Source organism: Phasianus colchicus, chromosome 11 (genome assembly GCF_987193195.1).
Source record: "Phasianus colchicus chromosome 11, bPhaCol1.hap1.1, whole genome shotgun sequence".
NCBI lineage: Eukaryota > Metazoa > Chordata > Aves > Galliformes > Phasianidae > Phasianus > Phasianus colchicus.
In genome coordinates, this window is record NC_143446.1 from 15,159,442 (window position 1) to 15,181,332 (window position 21,891).

At 43.3% G+C, this 21,891-nt stretch overlaps 1 protein-coding gene across 20 annotated transcripts in view; it reads right to left on the reverse strand.

The window, feature by feature from the left end:
- MAGI1 (membrane associated guanylate kinase, WW and PDZ domain containing 1) overlaps positions 1-21,891 on the reverse strand; it is a 288,713-nt gene that overhangs the window by 236,035 nt on the left and 30,787 nt on the right. Inside the window, exon 1 of one of the 20 annotated variants that reach the window (XM_090148385.1) lies at positions 15,207-15,412. The exons of the other annotated variants lie outside the window; for them this stretch is intronic. Within the exon in view, the coding sequence (XP_090004511.1) occupies positions 15,207-15,327 (121 nt within the window). The 5' untranslated portion in view covers positions 15,328-15,412. Of the gene's footprint in view, positions 1-15,206; positions 15,413-21,891 lie in introns of those variants that run through there. 20 annotated transcript variants of the gene reach the window in all.

A 21,891-nucleotide genomic window follows, 5' to 3' on the forward strand; every position in this document is an offset into this window, starting at 1 on the left:
ACTCTGATCTCTCTCGCTAGCTAAATCCAGTCAGGTTTGGTGAACAGCCACAGAGGCATCAACACAGAAGCGCTCATTAAATCACCCCGTTAATTCACAAGGTGACACTGAGCAGTGGCTGAGCAGAGCAATGACTCAACAAGGCACTCTGGTCACTTGAGAAATTAAAGACATATTACTCATCCAGGTCTAATCTTCAATCAATATTTATGGGTAACAGATTCACACGGATCTGCAGCCTCCAGGGATCCAGAGATGATCTATTCCCATCTCCCTGTGTAACACAGGCCACATCACATCAATCAATTCTTCCTTGGTGTGTGCTTAAGCTACCGCATTTCCCTATACATCAATTATTGATTTCAACCCTTTCCCAACAAAGAATCCACTGTGTAACACTTGATAAATTGCTTCAGTGGTTGATTATCCACCCTGTTAGAAAGGACCTTCTATTTCCTGACAATGTATTACTTAGAAAACTACAACAGAGTTTTATTAAAACTGCCTTTTTTTTTTTTAATCTTTAGCTAGAAAAGAATGAACTAATAGGAACATAACCTCCTATTTTTATATACTTGAACAAAAAGGGCATTGAAAAAGTAGTTGACGTATAGGGAAGATGGAGAAGAGATATTTCAAAAGACCTCCCAGGAGAACAGATAGCGACAGGGCGCAGAGCACTCACCCATCTCCAGTATATCCTAGGAGAGTCGCCTCAGTTTAGCAAACAGTTCAGAATGTTACATCCATGGAAAATGCAACCCAGGGCACAAAAATAGACACACCTTTTAATACAGCTTCCAGTCCAGGACAACATTCCTTGCTCTGAAAAATGGGCCTGTCCTGCCAGGGAAATCATCACCAGACCTCGGTGCTGGTCTTTGTGATCAGGAAAGCCTTGGAGCACTTTAAGAAAATCACATTATACACAAAAGGTTGAAGACCTCACCCAAAGGGCCAACAACTGAGTGAGGCTGCCCAGGCCTATCTGGCCAACACCGAATGGGGATGAATTCCACCAGGATTAAGGCCTAATAATGATTTGTGCCAAAGTAACGAGGCAACATTTAGCACAATGAAATGAGGGAAGAACATCTCTCAGTTCTGGCTTCTCATATAAAACACCTCAGCAAGCAAAGAGCTACAAGTTACTTTTTTTCTGTATGTGTCAAATATTTGAAGACATAAAACAAGCCAAGCATGTATAAGCTTCTTCTGATGTATATAAAAAGAATACATCATACTTAACCTTGGCAAATAAAAGTGATTGGGCCTAAGCCAGAATTTTTAAGACTTTCAGGATCAAATTTTAGTGCCGTGCCTAGATCATTTATTATAATAGTAAAAAATAAAAAGAGAAAAAAATTGTTTGCAATTTCAAACAATTCTTTACTGATCACTCTGCAACAGACCAGATCCCTGTCATGACCATTTCTTCTCAATAACAAGGCAACACAACGTTCAGGCTAGGCTTCAGAAAAGGGCAGGATCTCAGTACCTCTGTCACCAGTCTCAGTCAAATCCTTCAGGATAGAATTTGCCTGCAGGAGGTGAGGTGTCCCACCCCAGAGGTGACAGCAAGGCACTCCACAGCAGTTCATCCGCTCCTTCTCCTGAGCCCCAAGACAACACAAACGAGGACCGCGAAGTGTCTGCATCCAAGTGCAGCGCTATCACAGCACTCCCAGCACCATGGGGTTCACAGCAAGCAATGTATCAAGCAGGGACTTGGAGACTCTGCCAAACTAAGCCATTCACTATTCCTAGGGCACATTTTAGGGGCTATCATCATAGATTTGGATCATATAGTTTGAAAGCCCTCAGCTGGTAGGAGGTGACTTTGAAGCCTTGGCTATTCTAGACTACAAGTCTTCAGCCATAGCCACACTCATTGTGAATGAGTGGGAAGAAAATTAAGCAGCTCATTTGTGAGAGCTGATGAACAGGATTAACAAATAAATGAAGGAAAACGACTAAGAGGATGTTGGTCAGTCTAGGCAGCAGCCTAGGCAGTAGCTGAAATAATGCAAACACTCTCCTTTCCTTCACCATTCCCTGCCATTTACAGACCACCGAATCAAAGTCTCAACTATCATCAATTAATGTATTTCATTAAGACTGGCTTTAGGAGACAGCTGATTATTGCAGAGTCAGCTCTACCTGACTGCACAATATTCCCTGCTTTTGGCATGGCTCCCTGCTGATGCCATACTCCTAATTGCACTGTATCTGGGCAGGGACAGGCCACATCCTCCCAGCATGGATGCAAACATCTCCTCCATTGCTTCAAGCATTAGTTCTCTTACAAATTACTCATACATAGCAAAAATCTTAATGGAGCAAAAGGAGTTGCGATTGAGAGATGGCTCAGAGCCTACCTGTAGTTTTAGGGATAAAACTATTTTCTTAGCTGTTAAAAGTCCCTCTGAGAAGCAAACTGGTATCTATGAAAACCTTTGTGTTCAAAGCTTGGTATAATTTTTAAGCCCTGACAAGAATCCAGACAAAATAAATGCTCTCTAAACCCAGAATCCCTAAGATTATTATCAAAGGAATTGCTTAATCTAAAGTTATTGCAAGTGTAAAATGCCAACTTAGCAGTTAACATGATGATATCAAAAAGTGAGTAATAGAGCTGATGAACATTCCAAACCTACTCATCGTGAGAATGGGGTGTGGAGGAGTGAGGGGGGTTGCTACACAGGTTTAAGCTGTCAATAGATTTTATCCTAAGTAAGTTTTAAGACAATCAAAACAGAATGCATGAGGACCTGTGCTTGACTCCAGGTTCACCTGCAGCCAATTAACACTTTCCTGATTCTAGAGAGAATTAACTCCCTCCTGACTGCTGTCACATTACAAAGCCAGCAAACATTCTGCATTCCTTTAAAGCAGGTGTCCCTCCTGGGTAGGAATGCTGCAGCAAGGGGAGGATGCAGGGGGGGAGGATGCAGAGCTCTGTGATTCCAGAGCACATGAGCATTCATCAAAAAGGTCAAGTCTATTGATTGTGCACACAAGGGTGCCCAGGGGGCCAGAAACCCTGAGCTTGCTCACGTGCCCATCAGAAATTAGGCTGCAGAATGCTAACAGGGTGAAAGGTTAACGAACTACAGGCTGAGGAAATAAAACAATGACACAGATGACTGTGCCACAAGGCTCCTGGGGCAGCTCTGCTGCCCGGAGTTGTTCTCCCAGATAAAGGGATGCAGATATGCTCTAAGAGTTAGGAAATCAGTGTGCTACAGGGTACTTCCCTCCTATCAGTGGGGCTGTTGAGGTGCCCTCACAGATCCTTTTGCTCACCATCACCTAAATCCCCCATGGAAACAAGGACAACACAGAGACCCCTCTTATTCTCCATCAGCAACAGAGCTGAGTGGTTTGCAAGCCCAAGGGGGGGAATCCCTTTATTGTCAGGTCCCTTGCTTTGTTTTTTTGTGGCAGGCAATACACTGTTCAGGGTTGAAATCTAAATCAAACAGAATCTAAATGAGGTTCATTTGTTTTCTTAAAAGGACAACAGATTCTTCAGTTGCACAAACCTGTGGTACCATGTTTATGTCATCACTATAAATACCTGTAACAGGACAGTATTTACTAAAAAAAAAAAAAAAAAAAAAAAGACGTACTAGGTTTCAAGTGTGACAATCAGAACCATAAAGCAATTTTTCTTCTAATCCACAGGTATAAAGCTCTCAGTTGATTCCAGTGGATACAGATTCTGGGTCTTTCTAGTGTTACCTAGTCAGAGCATCCTAAAATAATGAAAATAAATAATTGAAACAAGCAGCTACAAACCTAAAGTGCCAGAAACACCTAAATAATCAAGGGCCTTCCCACTACAACTTGAAAACCACTTCAGGACAAACTCAGAAATATCTCCTCACTACATAAAGCTGCTGCTGGCTCAGTCACACGTGGTAGGCAGAAAAACGATCTGGAATTACTTTTTACAACTGGTGTGTTAAGGTGACAGACTTAGGAAAATATGAATGCAATGCAAGACTAAACCAAACAAAAAGCCCCAAACAATTCACAGCAAATACACTGCCAGCACTTCACCAGGTAAATGAAATTAGCAAGCTAACAACTAGCAAAACAATTAAGTCCTCAAAAAAGCAAGCCAAAAAAAAAAAAAAAAAAAACAAGTTTTCAACTCTACAAAGAGCAAAGAAGTTGGCATCACATCCTCTGGCTTTAACAATACAATATGTTTATCCATTTCTCCATGGCATATGAAACTTAACTCAGTATGAAAACAAATCACTGAAAGTCTTGGCAGATTAGCAAACGTCAGATCAAATTAGGCCTTCTCCAAGACTATGCAGGGGCTGTACACATTTATCACAGTCTAACAGATTCTTTGCTTTCTTGACATGAATAGGTCAGAACAGCCCAGAGACAAAAGGCAGCAAGATCTGAGGACTCCAAGCGCACAGTTTTGGGAGGCCACTTACTGTCAGGCTTTGCTGGATGTATTGTTGGGCTTTGCTTTACAGCTACAGTTATTCACAGAGAAATGGTTTTGGAGATAGGTAACGCCACAGGAGACAGCAAACACCAAGAGAAAGTAGCTTTATTTTCTCAAATCACTCTCTCTGCAGAACTCCACAGGCCCAGCTCTAACAGGCAATGCAGATCCCAGTCTGTGAAACTGCTGTACTCTGCACATGCAAACATACCAGGCAGGTTTCAGATTACTTGCAGAAACTGGAGAGATTCCTGAGCACTGCACAATGGGGACACGTCCCAGGAACTCTACCCAGAGCTCCACAGCATGAAGCCACTGGGCTCAGGCAGCACACACACACATGCCTTCCTCCAAAGCCCAGGCTGTTCTATCACCCAACCTGCTACTCCCTATGGGAAACCAAGCCACACAGATCATGGAAATGTACTGCAGTCCTGGAAGAAGCTATACAAAAAAGAATGGTGGTGAAGAAAAAGGACAACTACCAACAGGAGGTCTGGAACATGATCACACACCAGTCTTTTCCACCTGATGAAGAGAACCAACTTCTCTGCTGCCCTCCTACAAGGGGCAGAAAGATAACACATCATCCACCCTTCTTTCCCAGCACTTAAGGCAAAACTTACAGCACCTGCACAACCCCTTCAAAAGATTTATAGCTCTAGCTTACCATGCTACAGTCATCAGGCATGCCCTCTTCTCTCCAGAGCTAGATGCCTCTGCTGGTGGTCTCAAAAGTCTTGCAATGGATGCTGTCCCAACAAAGACCTTCTTACAGCTTCAGTCAGAGCTACTACTACCAACCTTCTCCTTCCCCTCAGCCATTAGGGAATCGTTTGTCATGCCTGATGAGATGATTGGTAGCAGGAGGGATCTAGCATTTCTCATCAGCCCCTCAAAGGAAAGAGCAAAATCCACCCAACCATCCCCCTCCCTGGCCCTTAATGCTCTCCAGTGGATGCAGGTGCAGGTAATTAAGCAGAACAAGTTGAAGCTCAGCTCAGTAAGTTATTTAAGCCTACACTTATCTCAGAGAGCCCCAGGTTTTCCAATTATCCTTAGTGCTACCCACAGAGAGGCCAGTACCTACCTCTGCTCTTGTGCTGGGCAACAGGAGGTCTGGATTCAGGAATTCACCAGACTGATCCCTGCTAGGACAATCTGTGCTGCAAGAGTCCTTCAAGTACGGACTTCCTTCATTTACGCTACATTGTATCATAAGTTAATGGCTCTTATTACATAAACTGTTTTCAAAAATCACAGTACAACTAGTTCCAAAAACCACGGAAATATCCACCGACTTGAATTCTCATTAAGAAGATAAAACTATAAACAAGAATATAATTATTTTCAATAGATACCACAGCACACACTGTTTATAAAAACAATTGTGAGGTTTCTATAAGGCAGGATCATCTTGTGCTTTTTATTTAAGGAACACAATGGTGGAGAACAGAACCATTACAATACATAAAGCAACTGTGCTTGGATGGTTACTTTGCCATTTAAAAGGAAAATCAGGGGCACAATAATGTTTTATTGTTTTTTTTTCTAAAATACACAAGCGAACAATATACTACTTAAAAACAATTTCTTGTAAACAATGTTAATGGCAGAAGAAAACAATACCTTAAGAAATAGAATGAACTTATATCCTCAGAGAACAAGTTATCATTTTGACTTGTTGATTTGAAATAAATGACTTATTAATGCTCAAGTCATTTAGGAACTACAAACACAACGATCTATAAGTAAAGATAGGGGAGCAAACAGAAACATAACATAAATATTTGGGATTTTGTTGCAGTGAAGGATACCCAATTTTTCCTAGCTACGTGGGGAGAGGTTTATAGTACCGCCCTTTCTGGTGGCACCAGCAGTAACCAGGCTAAGAATGTTATTATTTTCAAGGAAACAAGGAATCAAAGAGGCTTTTTTTAAGGGGAAAAAAGAAAAAAAAAAAAAAAAAACAAAAACAAAAAAAAAACACCCAACAGCTTTTCTCGGTAAGACTTGCAGCTTGTAAACTTGATTTACTAAATATAAGCCAGAGCCAAAGCTGCCACCGGCACTGAGCGTGCAGACATGCACTGCAAACTGGGCTGGCTGATGGGGAACCCTGCCCTCCCAGCCAGCAGACAAGGAACTTAATGAGAAACAAACCCAATAAAAGTGAGCTCTCAAGATGGCTCCAAACGATGGGCTCGGAACAGCAACGAACAAAGAGGAGCAAGTGCAGCAGCCGGGGATGCACCTTGAGAAGCGCCTTTCAGATCCGCTCCCTCTTACTTAAGCCTCTTCCTTGCATCTTAGGGAGAAAAAGGAAACAAAACGAGCCCTGGAATTCAGTTACTCCATTCAAACCCATGCTTGGTACTCCTTACCTGCCTCCTTTTCCACTCACTCATTCCATTTTGGGATCCCCAGACAGACAGACAGACAGACAGACAAGCTGCTGGAGGAGGGTGGGACACAGGAGCTCCTCTGCTCGTACCTGTGTGCAGGACACTGAGCATGCTCCAAATTCCTCACAAGCCAGGTTTCAAGGGGAAAAAAGCTTCCCTGAAAGCAGATTAGAGTTGTCCCTGTACCAGCAGTGGATGAGCTTTATCCTGGATCTGTTTCAAAGCATTTAAACTTAAAAGGGGATAAAGCAGTGAGCAAGTTGCTCACAACAATAGCTTGCTTTAATAACTGCCTATAAATCAATTCATATGAACAAAAATCTTATGGAGCAAAACTCACGAGATGAGAGGCCCAATTCAGGCACTGGTACAACACACCTGTGTATTCAGTAGTGCCTCAGTTTCCCACCTATAAACAGCAGCTGGAAATGCCTGGCTTATTCCTTCTTTTACTTGTCCTGCCCATAAAATATTTGGATAATGCTCAGGCTTTTACAAGGCGTTTTTACAATACCTAAGACAACAGGGCCTTGACCTCTATTAGAGCTGCTAAACAGTTTCACATTGCTTGCATTACTGTAAACCCAGAACTTAGGCAAATAAGGAACAGATCCCGAGTGACTGTCAAAAAAGTCTCTTCCAGCACCCAAACAGTGACAGCAATGTAATCAAAGCTGCAGGAGCCAAGACATGAAATCTCACAGATCGGAAAGGGAAATGGGCAGAAGGACGAGAGCAGCGTGCTGCTTCCCTGTGGCTGTAAGAGCACATTTGGTTCAGGGACTACTGCTTCCCCAAAGCTGAAGGCTGCCAGGAATCTCACACCAGAAACAGATCCAATTTCCATATAGCTTCCTTCTGTCCCTCTCACTTCAGCAAGAAAACGCATTCTTCTTGCTGCCCATTTGACAGCGGGATGCCCACTATGTCTCTGTATCACACCTCATGTGAAAAATCCTAAATCAGCCAACTTCCCACACACATTCTGTTGATGCAAGACATCGGTGCCAGCTTGGCCAGACAGCCTGGTCTGGACCAGGGCTCCTGCATGTGCCTGAACCAGGTCTTCCAATCTGCAAACATGGCCCTTTAATAGAGATAGGAGGAGCAGGAGCAGCCACAGCACAGCCGGTAGGAGGGAAGCAGTGCTCCCAGTACTCATCCCCAAGCAGAAGCCATTAGGATCTAATGCAAACACCTCACTTCCCTGTCTCCAGGTCTTTCCAAGTGCTCACAAAAGCTATGATATCAGGCCACCTCATTTTCCTTTGACATTTAGCACAGGTTAAACTGCTTGAGGAGTAAATTTGGCTAAGGATAAGTCCTGCACAGTACTACCAAAATATCAAGGAAAAGAAGAGACACAGTGAAATAAACTCCTGAGAGTCAGACACTGGGAACAAGCCACCTGTGTGCTTTCACAGTCAATACGTTGAAGGTGATTAGACAAAAATTAAAATATGTGATGCAAAGGGGAAAAGATTTGTTCTGCTGCCTCCACCGTACCTCACAGAATCATTAAGGTTGGAAAAGAGCTCTAAGATCACCAAGCCCAACCCCAGCACACCCTCACCATTCCTGCTGACCACATCCCTCAGTGCCACATCTCCATGGTTCTTGAACACCTCCAGGGACAGTGACTCCACCACCCCCTGGGCAGCCTGTGCCACTCTTCCTGATAAAGCACTTTACTTGATAAAGCAAACACCACCCTTTAGAGTACACCTCTTCTAAGGGCTGAGTTTTCAGTTTCTTAAGACTGAAAGAGATCAAAGCCAGACTGGCTTTACTATAAGAGCACACAGTTATTATAGTTGAAGCCCTTTCTTTATAAACATGTCTTTTCCATGGCTGTAACTTTTCCGAAAACAAACAAACAAACAAGCCTTTGGCTTGAAATACCTTTTAAAAAGCCTTAGCCTGGAAGGATGCTGCAAAGGGCACCCATCTGATTGGCTTTCTGGGCTACCAGAAAAATGAAAGCTGCATTTTCTACCAGGCAAAAACTGGTTGTTCTCTTCTTACACTCTAAATATTTTTATAAGTGAGTTTTAAGTCTTCAAGCCAGATGAATACCATGTATTCAAGGAGTAAGATTTCTAGCTAAGGGAACAAAAAACACAGCAAACACACAAGTATCCAGCACTGGGGAAGGACCCACCTGGCTTTGCAATCTGTAAAAGGAAGCACCTAGAATGGGAAAGGCTTGCATCTCCAAGTGCTTTCATCTATGGCTTTTACAACACCAGTTTGGCAAAGAGCAAAATCCATGTTTCTACAAAGAAGCTACTTGCACTTCCTCATGTTTTTGCCTTTAAAAAGTCAATAATTGCAGCAAATAAAGTTTTATCAACTGTGACAGAAAATAAACTTCAAAATACAATAATCTGCACGTGTGTGAGGAGCCTTAATAAGGCCACACTGTTAAGCAACACAGCCTGCTGCAAGTTATGCAATCTCAACATGCTCAGTTCTGAGCAAATACTGCACTGAACTTTTCCTTAACGACTTCAGTGCTGCCAAGGCTGATGATTTTCCCATGTATCTGCTGGTTCTCTAAAAAAATTCAGCTTCCAGAGTCACGAGATTAAGTAGAAATATGCACTTTTATTAAGTAAAAGGCTTTTAGACCATCATTTTTGCCCAAGAAATAAATAAATTAGCCTTTACATTAGAACATCCTGGAGCAAAAAACCCTTCAGCATTTGCCTTTGCTTTAACTACTGGGCGTAAGAGGTGCTAAGTAAGCTAAATGCTTTCTTTTCCTTTGTTTTTTTTTTTGTTTTTTTTTTTTTTAAACTCAATTCAAGGCTTTCATGAGCATAAATATATATATTAAAAATTTATGCTCAGAATAATTCTGAGCAGTAAATAAATTCAAGGAAATGAGCTCTTCACCGTTACTTCAATAAGATGAAACATAGTGACACTCATAGAATAAACCCCAAATGATTTGTCTAGTTCTTCCTGCCATGACAGTGCTCTTTCTTCAAAATAATACAAATTTTAAACAACAATCTGAAGAGCTGTAAATGCACAGACAAAACAGGATCCGTATTTCACTTTCAGCCCTTTGGCCCCAAATCCTAGGCACCATCCCCTAAAGACCAAAGTCTCAATCAGAGCCAATGAGTGCTGTCTACTGGTGCCTGCCAATCCTAACCCATCTCTGGAAGCAAAACACGAAAAGAGAGGAATAACAATAAAAATGAACCCCTGTGCCTCAGCTTGGCTTGTGATGGGGCAGCACAGTCCCAGTGCTGAGCTGCAGCTCCCAACAGGTCCTAAGGGCAGGGACAGACCCAAAGTACAGTTCTATGCAGGCTAAGCATCCTTGGGGCTACACCAGGCAGGGACCATCCTCTTGGTGTTTCTTTTCCCCTCTGCTCTCCCAGCCCTTCCTTGGGCAGTCTTTCAGGCATGAAGAGAAGCCTTTTGAAAATTCACCACCTTCCTCCCCTGGTTCACTTCCAAACCCCAGGGAAACGAGGCCAATAGCAGCCCTCCTTTCTCTCCCAGTAGCAGGAGCAGAACAAAGCTACCCCATCATTTCCTCATCCACACTCAAGCTCTCCCCACTCCAGCTTTGCAGGAGATCCTCAGAGCAGTGGTTTGGGATCCTCTCCTCCCTCGCAGCGACAGCAGCTCTATGAGACAGGTCTATGCCCCACAGCCAGGTCCTTCCTGCAGCAGCAGGAGACTCCCAGCACTGCACGTCCTCACCTCAACTCTTCACCCGGCTCATTAAGATGTTTCTCCCCGCTGCCCCCCCTTCGTTAACCTCCACAAGCACTAATGGGCTCCTTTGCAAACCCAGTGCACACTCAGTAGAGCACGGCAGGCTTCAAACGCTGATGTTCTCATGCATATACAGAAAAGCAAATTTTACTCTAAATAGAAGTGGCAGCTTCTAATTTAGGAATATACAATTTGACTGCTAGGCACAACAAAAATTACCTATTTCCCATGCAGGCAAACAGGCTGTTGCAATGCCAGCTCAATGTGCAGTTTCAAATAAAGGCTACCATCTTCTGCTTTGCTTGGGTCCCCTCTGCCATTAACTCTTTCTGCTCGGGCACCCTGCCTAGAAATCCCATCAGATTTTTTGTGGATGAATTTCACACCCTCCACTAATGCCATCAACCAGTTGCCATGAGCAAGGCAAGAATTATTTCATAGCCAGGCTGCCCATCAGGCTGAGGGCAGGGATCAGAATCCTATGGTATTTGAAACACAGGCAGAGCTTTTCATCTGCCCTATTCGCCTGCTTTAATTAAAAAAGCTTGCAGACTTCATTACATGTGCATGCATATATCTCAATACACATACGTACGTATACAACCCTATAAAATGCAGATTTACACCACGCACGTCACCACTGCAGAGACAAGTGAGCATTTTGCATGCACATCACCCACAGACCGAGCAAAGCTCCTTCAGACAGCCCCGCAGAGGTGTCTGCGGTCAGAGGGCTCCCCAGCATGCACAAAGCTTTATCCGCTTTATTCTGCAACCTGCTGAATTACCAGAATATGTTCAGCTGTTACACACCAACCCCAGAGCCATAATCCTCCCCCCAGCAGCTGTTCCATGTGCTGGGGTATTTACAGCAGGCTCTATGGCTAAAACAATGGACACATCCCAACTCGGGGCTGGGGGAGGCACAGCACAGCCCATGCACCCCACTGCAGCATCCCTGCCTGCAGCACCAGCACACACTGCAAACAGCCACACAGCTGCATCCAGGGCTTATGGAAATTTCAAGCATCTCCTCAGTGGCATTAAAACGCTGTTGACTTTCAGCACATCAAGCAGCAGAGACTGCAATTCAGTGTTTAAAGGGTGATTAAATGCAAGCGACTTAAATTATATATCCCAAGTTGCTGGAACCAACACCATTTAAAACTCACCATCCATCCTCGATTTCCTCCAACACTGATTACTATCCACTAAAAGATGAGCATTTTACAGGCATCGAACCACGGATTTATAAATTGGAGATAATTAAATGGGTTTGCATTACAAATAAAGTAAAACTTTCCATTCCATGGGCCATCTGAGAATGCTTAGAGAGTCAAAGTGGACGTTTTTATACCTGAAAACTTGCTGCTAACTTAGGCACAAGCTTGGAGTTATTTCAAGTAGATTCACACCAGACATTTGCTGTACTGGTGAACTCAGACAGACTCAGGATCTATCATTAAATCTCCTACACACAGCTCTGTAATAAAGCTCCATACAGCTGACACAAAACTCACCTGTTTCTCCTTGATAAAGATATGGAGCAACTTGCAAGATGCAGCCTTTCAGGTTTCAAGGAGCTGCATGATTCCCTGGACCTGTGATGAAGGCACAGCCTCTATTCCTAACCCTGCTGCCAAACCACCCTGGGCAGGGATAGGGGGAGCAAAACCCCCTGAAAGCCTTAATTGCCCCCCACTTTCCCTGACATTTTCAAGCCAGAAAAAAAAGCACAGTATTGATCTCACCACCTGACAGAAATGAAAGAGACTCATTAAGCACGGACATCTTGGGGCAGAAGTCTCCAAGGAATTTTATTCACTTGAACGAGGGCCCTTGTAAAATGCCAGGAAGGAAAGGAGAAAAAAAAGAAAAAAGAAAAAGAATAAAGCCAAATCCTGATTCTTCACTGTCAGCTGGTATCTCCCTGCATTCATGGGAGCACAGAGCATCACAGACTCAAAGCAGAGGCTGGGAGATGCTTGGAGGGCTGTGCCTGTGGGCATAAGGCAGGGGGAGAGCAGAAGCAATGCAAACAGGAGCGAATATCAACAGTGACTGATGACACACAGCAAATAAACAGCAATGTAACAGCTTTTGCAATTATAATTCAGACAAAAACAAACAAAAATGACAAGCCAGCACAACAAAAGGGAGGATGTTGGGAGGGGACCACAGGGACTCCACCACGTTCACATCTGTTGCTATCATAACATCCCAAACAGGCAGCTCCAGAAAGCAACAGTCAGAGGGCAGGAAATACAGACTGGGCAGCAGCAAATTCTTGTGATCTACATCTGTGCTTGAAGTGTTCACGGCCACACTGAGAGCTGAATTTATATCCCAAATCTTTGTAACAGCCCACAGTGCTGCTACTGGTTTTGATCCCATCCCCAGAAAGCACCTCTTGGGACTGAAATAGAAAATCCAGTGGGGGTTCATAAATAAAATAGACCTTGTAGGAAGGAGGAGGAGTACGGGAAGCAACAGAGTGTGGAGAGAAAGCATTTAATCTCATGTCTTCTTCAAAGCTTTTGTCACTGCCAGAGGTGAGCTGGGTAGTCCAACAGAAAATGGACACTCTACCTGTGCAGAGTGTGGCCCAGTGCTTGCATGGAGGTGGAGGAATGGATTATGGGGAAAACGTATATCTGGACCCCAAGGAGACAGGTTTAATGCACACCATCCGTGACAAGCATCAGTTTAACTGCTCTGCAAATCCTCCCCTGAAACAGTCACAATTTCTTTTGCTATTGCTTCATTACCCTCACAGTAAGAAATTTTTCCCCCTGTACTCACCTCGAATATTCTTTTCAGGGAAATAAAGGCATTTTCCCCCAGTGGGTCCTAAAAAGTGATCATTATCCTTTTTACAGAAATCTTCCATGTGTCAGAAAATGAATTGTCTGCACTCAGGCTTGTATTTCCAAATACAATTCCTTCAACATACCCTCTCAAGCCTCATCTATTTTCTGAGCCTCTGATCTGCACGGTCCATTTCCAGCCTCACCACTGAGATGGTCCTCCTTCAGCCACCCACTGCCCAGCACCATTCAGTGCAGAGGGAAGTAATCATCAGCCATGTGTTATGCATGACACTTCTGCAATGACGACTTGGAGAGAGATTTTACTCCTATTTTGAAAAAAGGAAGACCTTGGGATGCTGCTGACATATGAGCTGGTCACATCCAAAGCTCCTCTTGTGCATAAATGTTTATCCTCTTACAAAGGGAAGTTGGACAGATATACCTTTATCATTTATTATTTTATTCTTCCTCCCCATTGCTACCCAAGTTAGCTTTTCTTTCAGAGCACCTCCTCCTCTCCTTTGATATTCACAAATTCTTCTGGAACTTCTTTAAGGAACCAAGGTCAGATTCCCCAATCCTCCACTTTCTGGCTCTTCTCTTACAGATTTGGTGTAAGATTTGCTCTGCTTCTCTTTGGTCCCCACCACATCCTCCATGGAACACTGATGGCAACAGTTCAGAGATTGATGAGACTGGTTTTCTTCAAGTAATCTACAATAATGTCATCAGGCCTGGCTGACATCAGTACTAGACAATATCTTATTTATCTATTCATATTCCCTGCTTGAAAAACGCGACATGTATGTATACGTAATTAACATTACATTTTGTGAGGACTGAAGCAGAGGAAGCACAGAGCACATCCGCCTTTCATGATCCTCATCTCCCCAGGTTTGCTGTGTTCCTCTATGACCTTTCTCACACATACCACTATTTTTGCAAGAACTTCCCCCAATTTGGAAGCCTTCAAATAAAGAGTTTTTCCACTAGAGGGCACAAAGACAATTTCTGCTAAATGAAAAACTAACATTAGAAGGACTACAATGCAATTATTACCACCTTACCAGAGGTATCACAAACACCAATAAATGAACACTTAATATATCGAGATGTAGCTCATACTTCCCATGTGTTACACCACCAAACACCTCTAAAATTGCACAGATTGAAAGAACAGAAAATCAAAAGTGACACTGCTCTGACAAGGTCTCCTATATAACACTATATAACACTAAACATCTTTAGAGTTCCTCAGTGCCCACAACTTTTCGTTAGCCACAGACTACAAGATTAAGACAGCACTGGAGAAAGAAAATCTATCCTCCTGTTTTCTAAGTTCAGCATTTAGTTACTGAACTTCTTCTTGCTGTTGATTCGTCTATCAAAAGAAAGTTCCCCAGTAGCAAAGATCTTCTGTTTGCAGATACATTTAGATCATGATAAGTCACCTCCCATTTTGGGTAAACAGATTATAGGCTCTCAGGCTTATCTATACAAGGCAGCCTTTTCAACTTTGAAGCTTGCCTTGTAAACTCCTCGCTACTTGTATTCATAATTCTGACAGTTTAACCAGTTCCTCACGAAGCCATGGTGAGGATGATGTTTATACAAACACAAATAAACTCAATGGGATAGAGATCAAGTCGAACATCTGACTGACTACACAAATCCAACCAGCAAGATGTTAGTGACAATTTCAAAGCATCTCCAGAGTTCTGTGGCACTGGGGATTCATCAGCCTTCCCCAACTCTGACAGCAAGGTGCCTTGAACCTACCTTGCTCATTCCTGAACTTCCGAGAACCCGACCTTCCAGGGCCCAAGCCAAGGAGATGTGTGATGGCCTGGTAACCCACTCGTGTCCGTGCATCCAGACGCAGGGCCACACTCCCCTCCATGGCCAATGTCTCTGAGCGCAGCAAGCTCTGTTCTCTGCCCTCCTGCTGCCCGTGCACTTCTACTTACAGAAGGTTTGGCTTCAACAGAGTCAGCCCAGAGACTTTTGCTAATGGAAGAAGAGAGACAATAGCAGCACGCAGGTGCTTCCTCCCATTTAAAGTGTTTACTTGTGCGGCTCAACACAGTGACGTTATTGTGAATTAGATCTGCATGCTGTTTCACAGAGTTCAAAAGGTAGCATGTAACAAAAGAAAACCCAAAATACTGCTTATTAAATTAAATGCTGCAGATTCAATACTTTTTTCTTTCCTTTTAAACTCTGCTTCCTTTGCTAATGCCAAGTAAGAGGGTTTTTCCAATCATACAATTAAAGTGGTTTGAAATGGGAAGTGATACAGACTGTACCAAAACAAATAAACAACAAAAAACCCTAATAAAAGCAAAGAATTTATCAGCCTATCTCCACTGCCTATGCAGCAAGCTCCTCATAGCAATGAAGGACAATGCTGTCAGATGCTGGGGAGGGCTGAACTTCAGACTGTTGTGGCAGTCCAAGAAAAAGCAAGAAGATGAAGAGGAAAGGTACAGTATGGCTAAGCCACAACACAGAGTTAAGGAAAATGCCAGCCTGAAAGTGAAACAGCGGCGTATTTGTTTTATGGGATACAGCAAGTAATTCAGCTGAATTCCACAGTAAACCATTTGGCTTAGGACTGAAACCAGAGGGGAAAAAAAAGAGCATCTGATTCTAATTTTGTTGTCTTAAGTTTATGTTACATGAATCAAGATGTTTACTAGAGGTGCCAGACACTCAAATCCATGGTTGGACCTTGTACATAGTTCAGATGTACTGAACATCTCACAGTTCCCTGTGCAGCCAGTGAAGGCTCAAAGTTATTCAGCACTTGACAGCAAAATAACAACAATAATAATAACAATGTCAAGATGCTTTTTGTGGCATAAACATAAAAATCCAACTTACAGACATCAATTTGTAAAAATCCCAATCTTCTCATAGCACGACCCTTTTATTGTTCTGGAAATTTCAAACAAAATATCCTTATATTCAAGATTATGCAGCTTAAGAATTGTACCTCTATCCCACATGAAACTGTACCAAAAAAAAAAATATGCCAGAAATGCCACAAGCAATACCACACATAATGAACAGAACTGAGTCCTTTCATCTGAGAGCAGCATTCTCCTGCCCACTCCCCACAGTTGCTTCTATTTCAGAAGTGCTTCCATTGACTTTCTTGTTTAGTGAGAGCGGGCTGGATGGGATTCAGCACTTTGTTCTCTGCTTTCATTTTCTGAGAGGTCCTGTGGGATGATTGCTCTGAGAGAATGAATGTCAGTTCCAGATTCCTTCTACTCTCTATCACTAGTGACACTAGAAACAGCAATTAAAATCCTTCTCCCTGTTGCTCTGTCACAAATGTGTGCTAGAAAGTAAGTAGCAAGTGCCATCTCCTCTGATGAACGTGGCAGTAATGCAGTGACTTAAGATCAGCAGGTTAATCATCTGTTGAATTGTTTTCATGCAGCTCAGCAATGTCATGTCCATGTTATTAGACATCTCTTTGAAATAACATCAGAACATGGGTGGATATGTGCCTAAAAACAGCCACAGCAGCTCATGAGCTCAACTATTCATGGACATTTTGGACCAAATCCATTCTACCTGTGCTGAAACAGCCCCTCAGCATTCTCCTCCCCTCACTCCACACTCATCTGAAACAGCACCAGCAAACAGCAGACAGGGTTTGTAACCTCCTAAAACACCATCTGCTCTTCAAACAAATCTCTGGCAAGCAAAGGCCAAAGGAGCACCTGCAGGCTCCTCTGAGTTACCCACAAAAACAAAGACAAGTCCCTGTCTTCACAGTGTTATCATGTATGAAGTCAGAGCCAGAATAAGTGCTAAGCAATGCCTGTCCCCAAGTGCCCAGACGCCCCTCAAATCACTCCAGCAACACTTATCTGTCTCTTATTGCTGATTTTAGTTTTTAAAAGTGACCTTTTGTGCTTCATTTTTGTGGCTTTCATTCCACTGCCAGCTTTACAGTAGCTCCAGAAGGTGCCACTGATTTAGATGCCATTGCTTTAGAGGAGATCCAAGAAAAAAGCAGCTGAATGCGAACACTGAAAGAGAGCTGAAAGAAAGTAAACAGCTGAAAATAACTTCATTTACCAGTGGTGGTTTAGAGATCCTCAAGGACACTGCCTTTACTACATATTGCCTTGGGCGGGTAGAAGGACAGCAAGAGGGAAGGTATTTCCAAAGCTACTAATGTGACATAAGAGCAGGACTTAAATCCCACTGAACAGCCAGGAGCCCTGGGCTGCATGCAGCTACAGAGCATTGGCAACTCTCAGCATTCCCTACTCCCTGGTGAGGAACAAAGCAAATGGAATGCTGTAAGAACTGCCACACCACTGCCCTCAGCAGCCCTTGGGGTGATTTGTCTCCCCTGCACTTCAGAGATCTGCAGTGCCCGCCTCAGCCAGACTCACCAGCCTACAGACAGCGACTGTAAGAAAACACCTCTATGAAACAAGTACTTCTGCAAAACCCCAAGCTCTTTTAAAAAAAATAATTTAAAGAAACCAGTCTCAAAGGACTGCAGCCTGACAGAAATGAGTTCTGCAAGCAGAAACTGCACAGGACACAGAAGAAAACACAACGGGAGTTGACAACAGTAATAAATTAGAGGTTTTAATTGTGGTAAAAATAGGCCTTCAAAAAGACCAGCAGTAACAGCATGTTCAGAATTTGTTGCATTACGTTTAGGATTCCTACCAGCAGCATGCAACAAAACATATCTGAGCTGTAATCAATTTCCTACAGCCTCATGTAAACATTATAGGAATTTTGTCCTCTGCAATACTTCTTGCTCTCCAGGCTGCTATAAATAAGTCAGTTAGAGCCCCACTGCCTCTTTGTCTCCTATCTTGCCATCTCAAGTCACTGCTTTTATTTTCCTTGTGCTACCAGTACAACCACTTTCCAATTCAGCAAACATTTCAGTTGTAACCTGTAGCAAAACTCTTTGAGAATGAAGCATTTTGCGTTCACAGGGGAGGAGTGGAAAGATAAAGCTGTTTTTCACTGTTCATCTCATCCTCCTTCCATACAGGATCGGAGAAGGGAGGCCTGGCAGCACATTTCAACTTTGGGAGCCAGGAAGGACGCTGAGCTCCAGCAGGGCAATGTGCCATTGGAGCTTTTGCAGGCAGAGACTTTCTGGGAGACAAATCGCTCCCCTTCAGGACAGGATTTGTACCCCAGCACTAGGATACAGTGCTGGAGTGGGTAGGATCAGGGGAGAGGAACAGACACCTGAGCTGACTTCAATGCATCCCCATCCTTTGAACACTGCACTCATACATAAATGAAATAGCTATATGTTTGGACTACACAAAAGTGATTTTTTTCTTTCCCTACCACCAGATGTGTCATATGAAGGATGCTGTCATACGATAGCCATGGGGGAGGTCTGCAAACTTGGGAGAATTTTCTGACCAAAGTAAACTACTACTGACAGCAAGTGGAACAGAGTCCTGAGAGGCTCTGCCAGTGGGAGGATCCAGGGAAAAAAAGCAGCCTTGACCTGGCACCAGAGAGGGCAAGAGAGAAAGAAAAGGCATTAGGGATTTAGTACGTGATCATGATCATTTAAATTAAGCATGGGCAAAGGAGCATGGTCTGGTCCCAGTAGAACACATCCCAAGGTAGGGTTAATGCAGAGCAGCCCTGGCACCAGCCATGCAGAGAGGGCACCTGTGTGACAGGGATCCAATGTCCTTACAGCCAGGGAAAGCACCGTGTTCTGCCTGCCCCAACACGGGGCTGTTGCCAGATTACAGAACAAACAAATCATGGGTGTCCATGACACCCGGCTCGCTCTGAGAGCAGCTGGCACGTCAGGTGTTCAGCAGCACACACATCCCAGAGTGCTGACAGCTGAGCTGCTATTGTACTTTTGTCCTCTTTAGAGCATAAACTCTCCAGGGGCAGGGACTGCACCTTCACTGATGTATTTACAACATCTCACGTGCTACATTCTCCTAACACTCCATTACTGAGGCTATTCAGAAACTGCTGTCATGAAGATGCAATGCTCACACCTGACTCCAGCCTCCCCTTGCTTAAATCAGCATAGCTCAGGCTTCACTAAAACCCTGTAATGCCTGCCAGGTCAGCTTAACTGTGCCAATATTGACGTGAGCTTGATGTAAACCCTATAATTTTCTAATTCACTTTGTTAAATAGCTCCCAATATAGGCAACACATTAGAACAACTGCACAAAGACTCCCCAGTTATCAATACAGTGACAGCAATATGAGCTTTTGCAAAGTTTTCAAGCTTCTGACAACTCTCCTGCCCCTACACGTGGATGCTGTGAGCCCCTGGCACTGTATGCTGCCCACAGACGTGGCAAGGGCTGAACCTGAGCTTCCATCTGAGACAGCTCAGCACTGAGTGCTGCAGCACAGTGAGACAAGCTGCAAGTGAGCAATGCAGCGAGGATGCGCCAGTGCTCAGTGCTCTGATCCAGGCAGACAGTGGGAGGTGGGGGGTGGGTTGGGGGGAATGCACTAAAAATGCTTTTGACAGGGTGAAAAATGAGAGCAAAGTGAAACACAGCTCAATCCGTCAAAACAAAATCACAGCAAACCTCCTGAAAGAAGGAAAAAAACACAGCTCAGCTCACATTCTGTACTAACTAATAACTGCTGCATTCGCTTTCTCAAAGATACGGGTTAAGTCTGCCAGACAGCACACTGAGTAGGTTTGAAAGGTAATCACACCAGAAAAGCAATCTATCAAATTCTGAAGAGGTTCTAAATGTAAGTAAGGCAATGAGGACTTCCTTCCACTATGCAATTCAGAAAGACTTGCAGAATTGTTATGGTTACACCGTTGGCCAGCAGGGTGTCTGCTCCAGGCAGGCTTTGCCCTTTCCCTCCAAGCTCACCTGCCAAAGAGGAGAGATGGGGCTCTTCATAGTACCCAAATCACAAATTGGCATGAAAAGATCCCACACAGTGCATTTTTGGTTGCAGTGGTAAAGGTCAGCCTAATAATCAGAGTACAGAGAACCCATTAACCCGGTAAAAGAGTCCTAACAGTGTTACCCCGAGGGTATTTTGAACGGTGAGACAGCTCATAATTAGCTTAGGTGGGCCAACCTAATTATTCATAGCCAGAAGGAGCATCTCCCAGTGCAAGAGGGGTACAAGATGTATTGATAGTTCTTTCCTGGTAAGCCCATTATAAGCTTTCAGAGATGAATGAATGTTGACTGTTTTCTCACAACCTGGAGGTGCATGCAGTAAGGAACAAGGGAGGCAGGAGCACAAAGCTGGGTCTGTGTGTGGCTGTCAGCAAAAGAAATAGAAAAGGAAGACAAAAAACAGGCTTCTGTCACACTACAGAGTGAAACTGCAATTAGCTAGCTTCATTTTGCAAAGGACAGTTATATCCGATGCATTCCTATTTTATATAAATGTTTGAACACGCTTTTCCATAAAATCCATTTTAACAAAGGCCTCCAGCATTAAGAATAGGAAATAATATGACAAAAACATTACAGATATACGCAGCAACCCATACATATATATTCAGAACTGCATTCACACTGCAAAAGCTTGATTATTATTCAAAATAAATCAAATTAAAACAAATAAACTGATTTCCCAACACTCCTGCAGACCATTTCCCTGCTCAGACCCTCATTAGCTGTACAGTTACACACAGAAGTTAATCTTCATCAAACTGGGACCTGGCACAAAACAGATGTGAGGAGGGAAATGTATAAAATAAATAAATAAATAAATAAGAATTTCATTTTCCTGTTTCTAATTTATTTACTTTTTTTTTTTCCCAGGGTGTCTCCTAACATCTCTAAACCCCCCGAGTGCACACAGCTTTTCCAATTGCATCTGCATTGTTTTACCCTCTCCTCTTTATCCAGTCCATTGCTTGCCTACTTTTTTTTTTTTTTTTTTTTAACTGAGGCCAAAATTCCACCACTTCTGTGTCAGGAATTCCCTCCCTCCTCCCTCGAGGTTTCCCCTTCCATTACAAATTAACTCTTACAGATCCCCCTCCTCCCAGCCAAGGGCCTGGTGTCAGGTTCCCATATTCCCCTTGCAGAGAAGAGAAGCCACCCTTATTGTCAGCAAGTTTGGGCCACTTCATTTAGGCAAATATTTACATATATGCGTGCCATATTTCATTGTCAAATATTTTTAAGTGTGTAGGGGAGTAAATCTTGAGGAAGTCTTTATCAGGCTGATTTTAGTTCCACCACTGATTTTAGCACAGTTGCAATCCTGCTTCTGGCAGCAGCACATGAGAGGATTCCTGGTACTTGTAGCATCCCAGATAACCTTCATGCAACAGAGATGGGGAGAAGCAGTACATCGGAGAGAAGAAAATGAGAATTAACCCCTGATTACAATTCCTGCTCTCTGGCTCAAACTAAGCCTCATTTAAGTATTTTCATTTATTAAAATATATTATTATTATTTTTCATTTATTAAAATATATCAA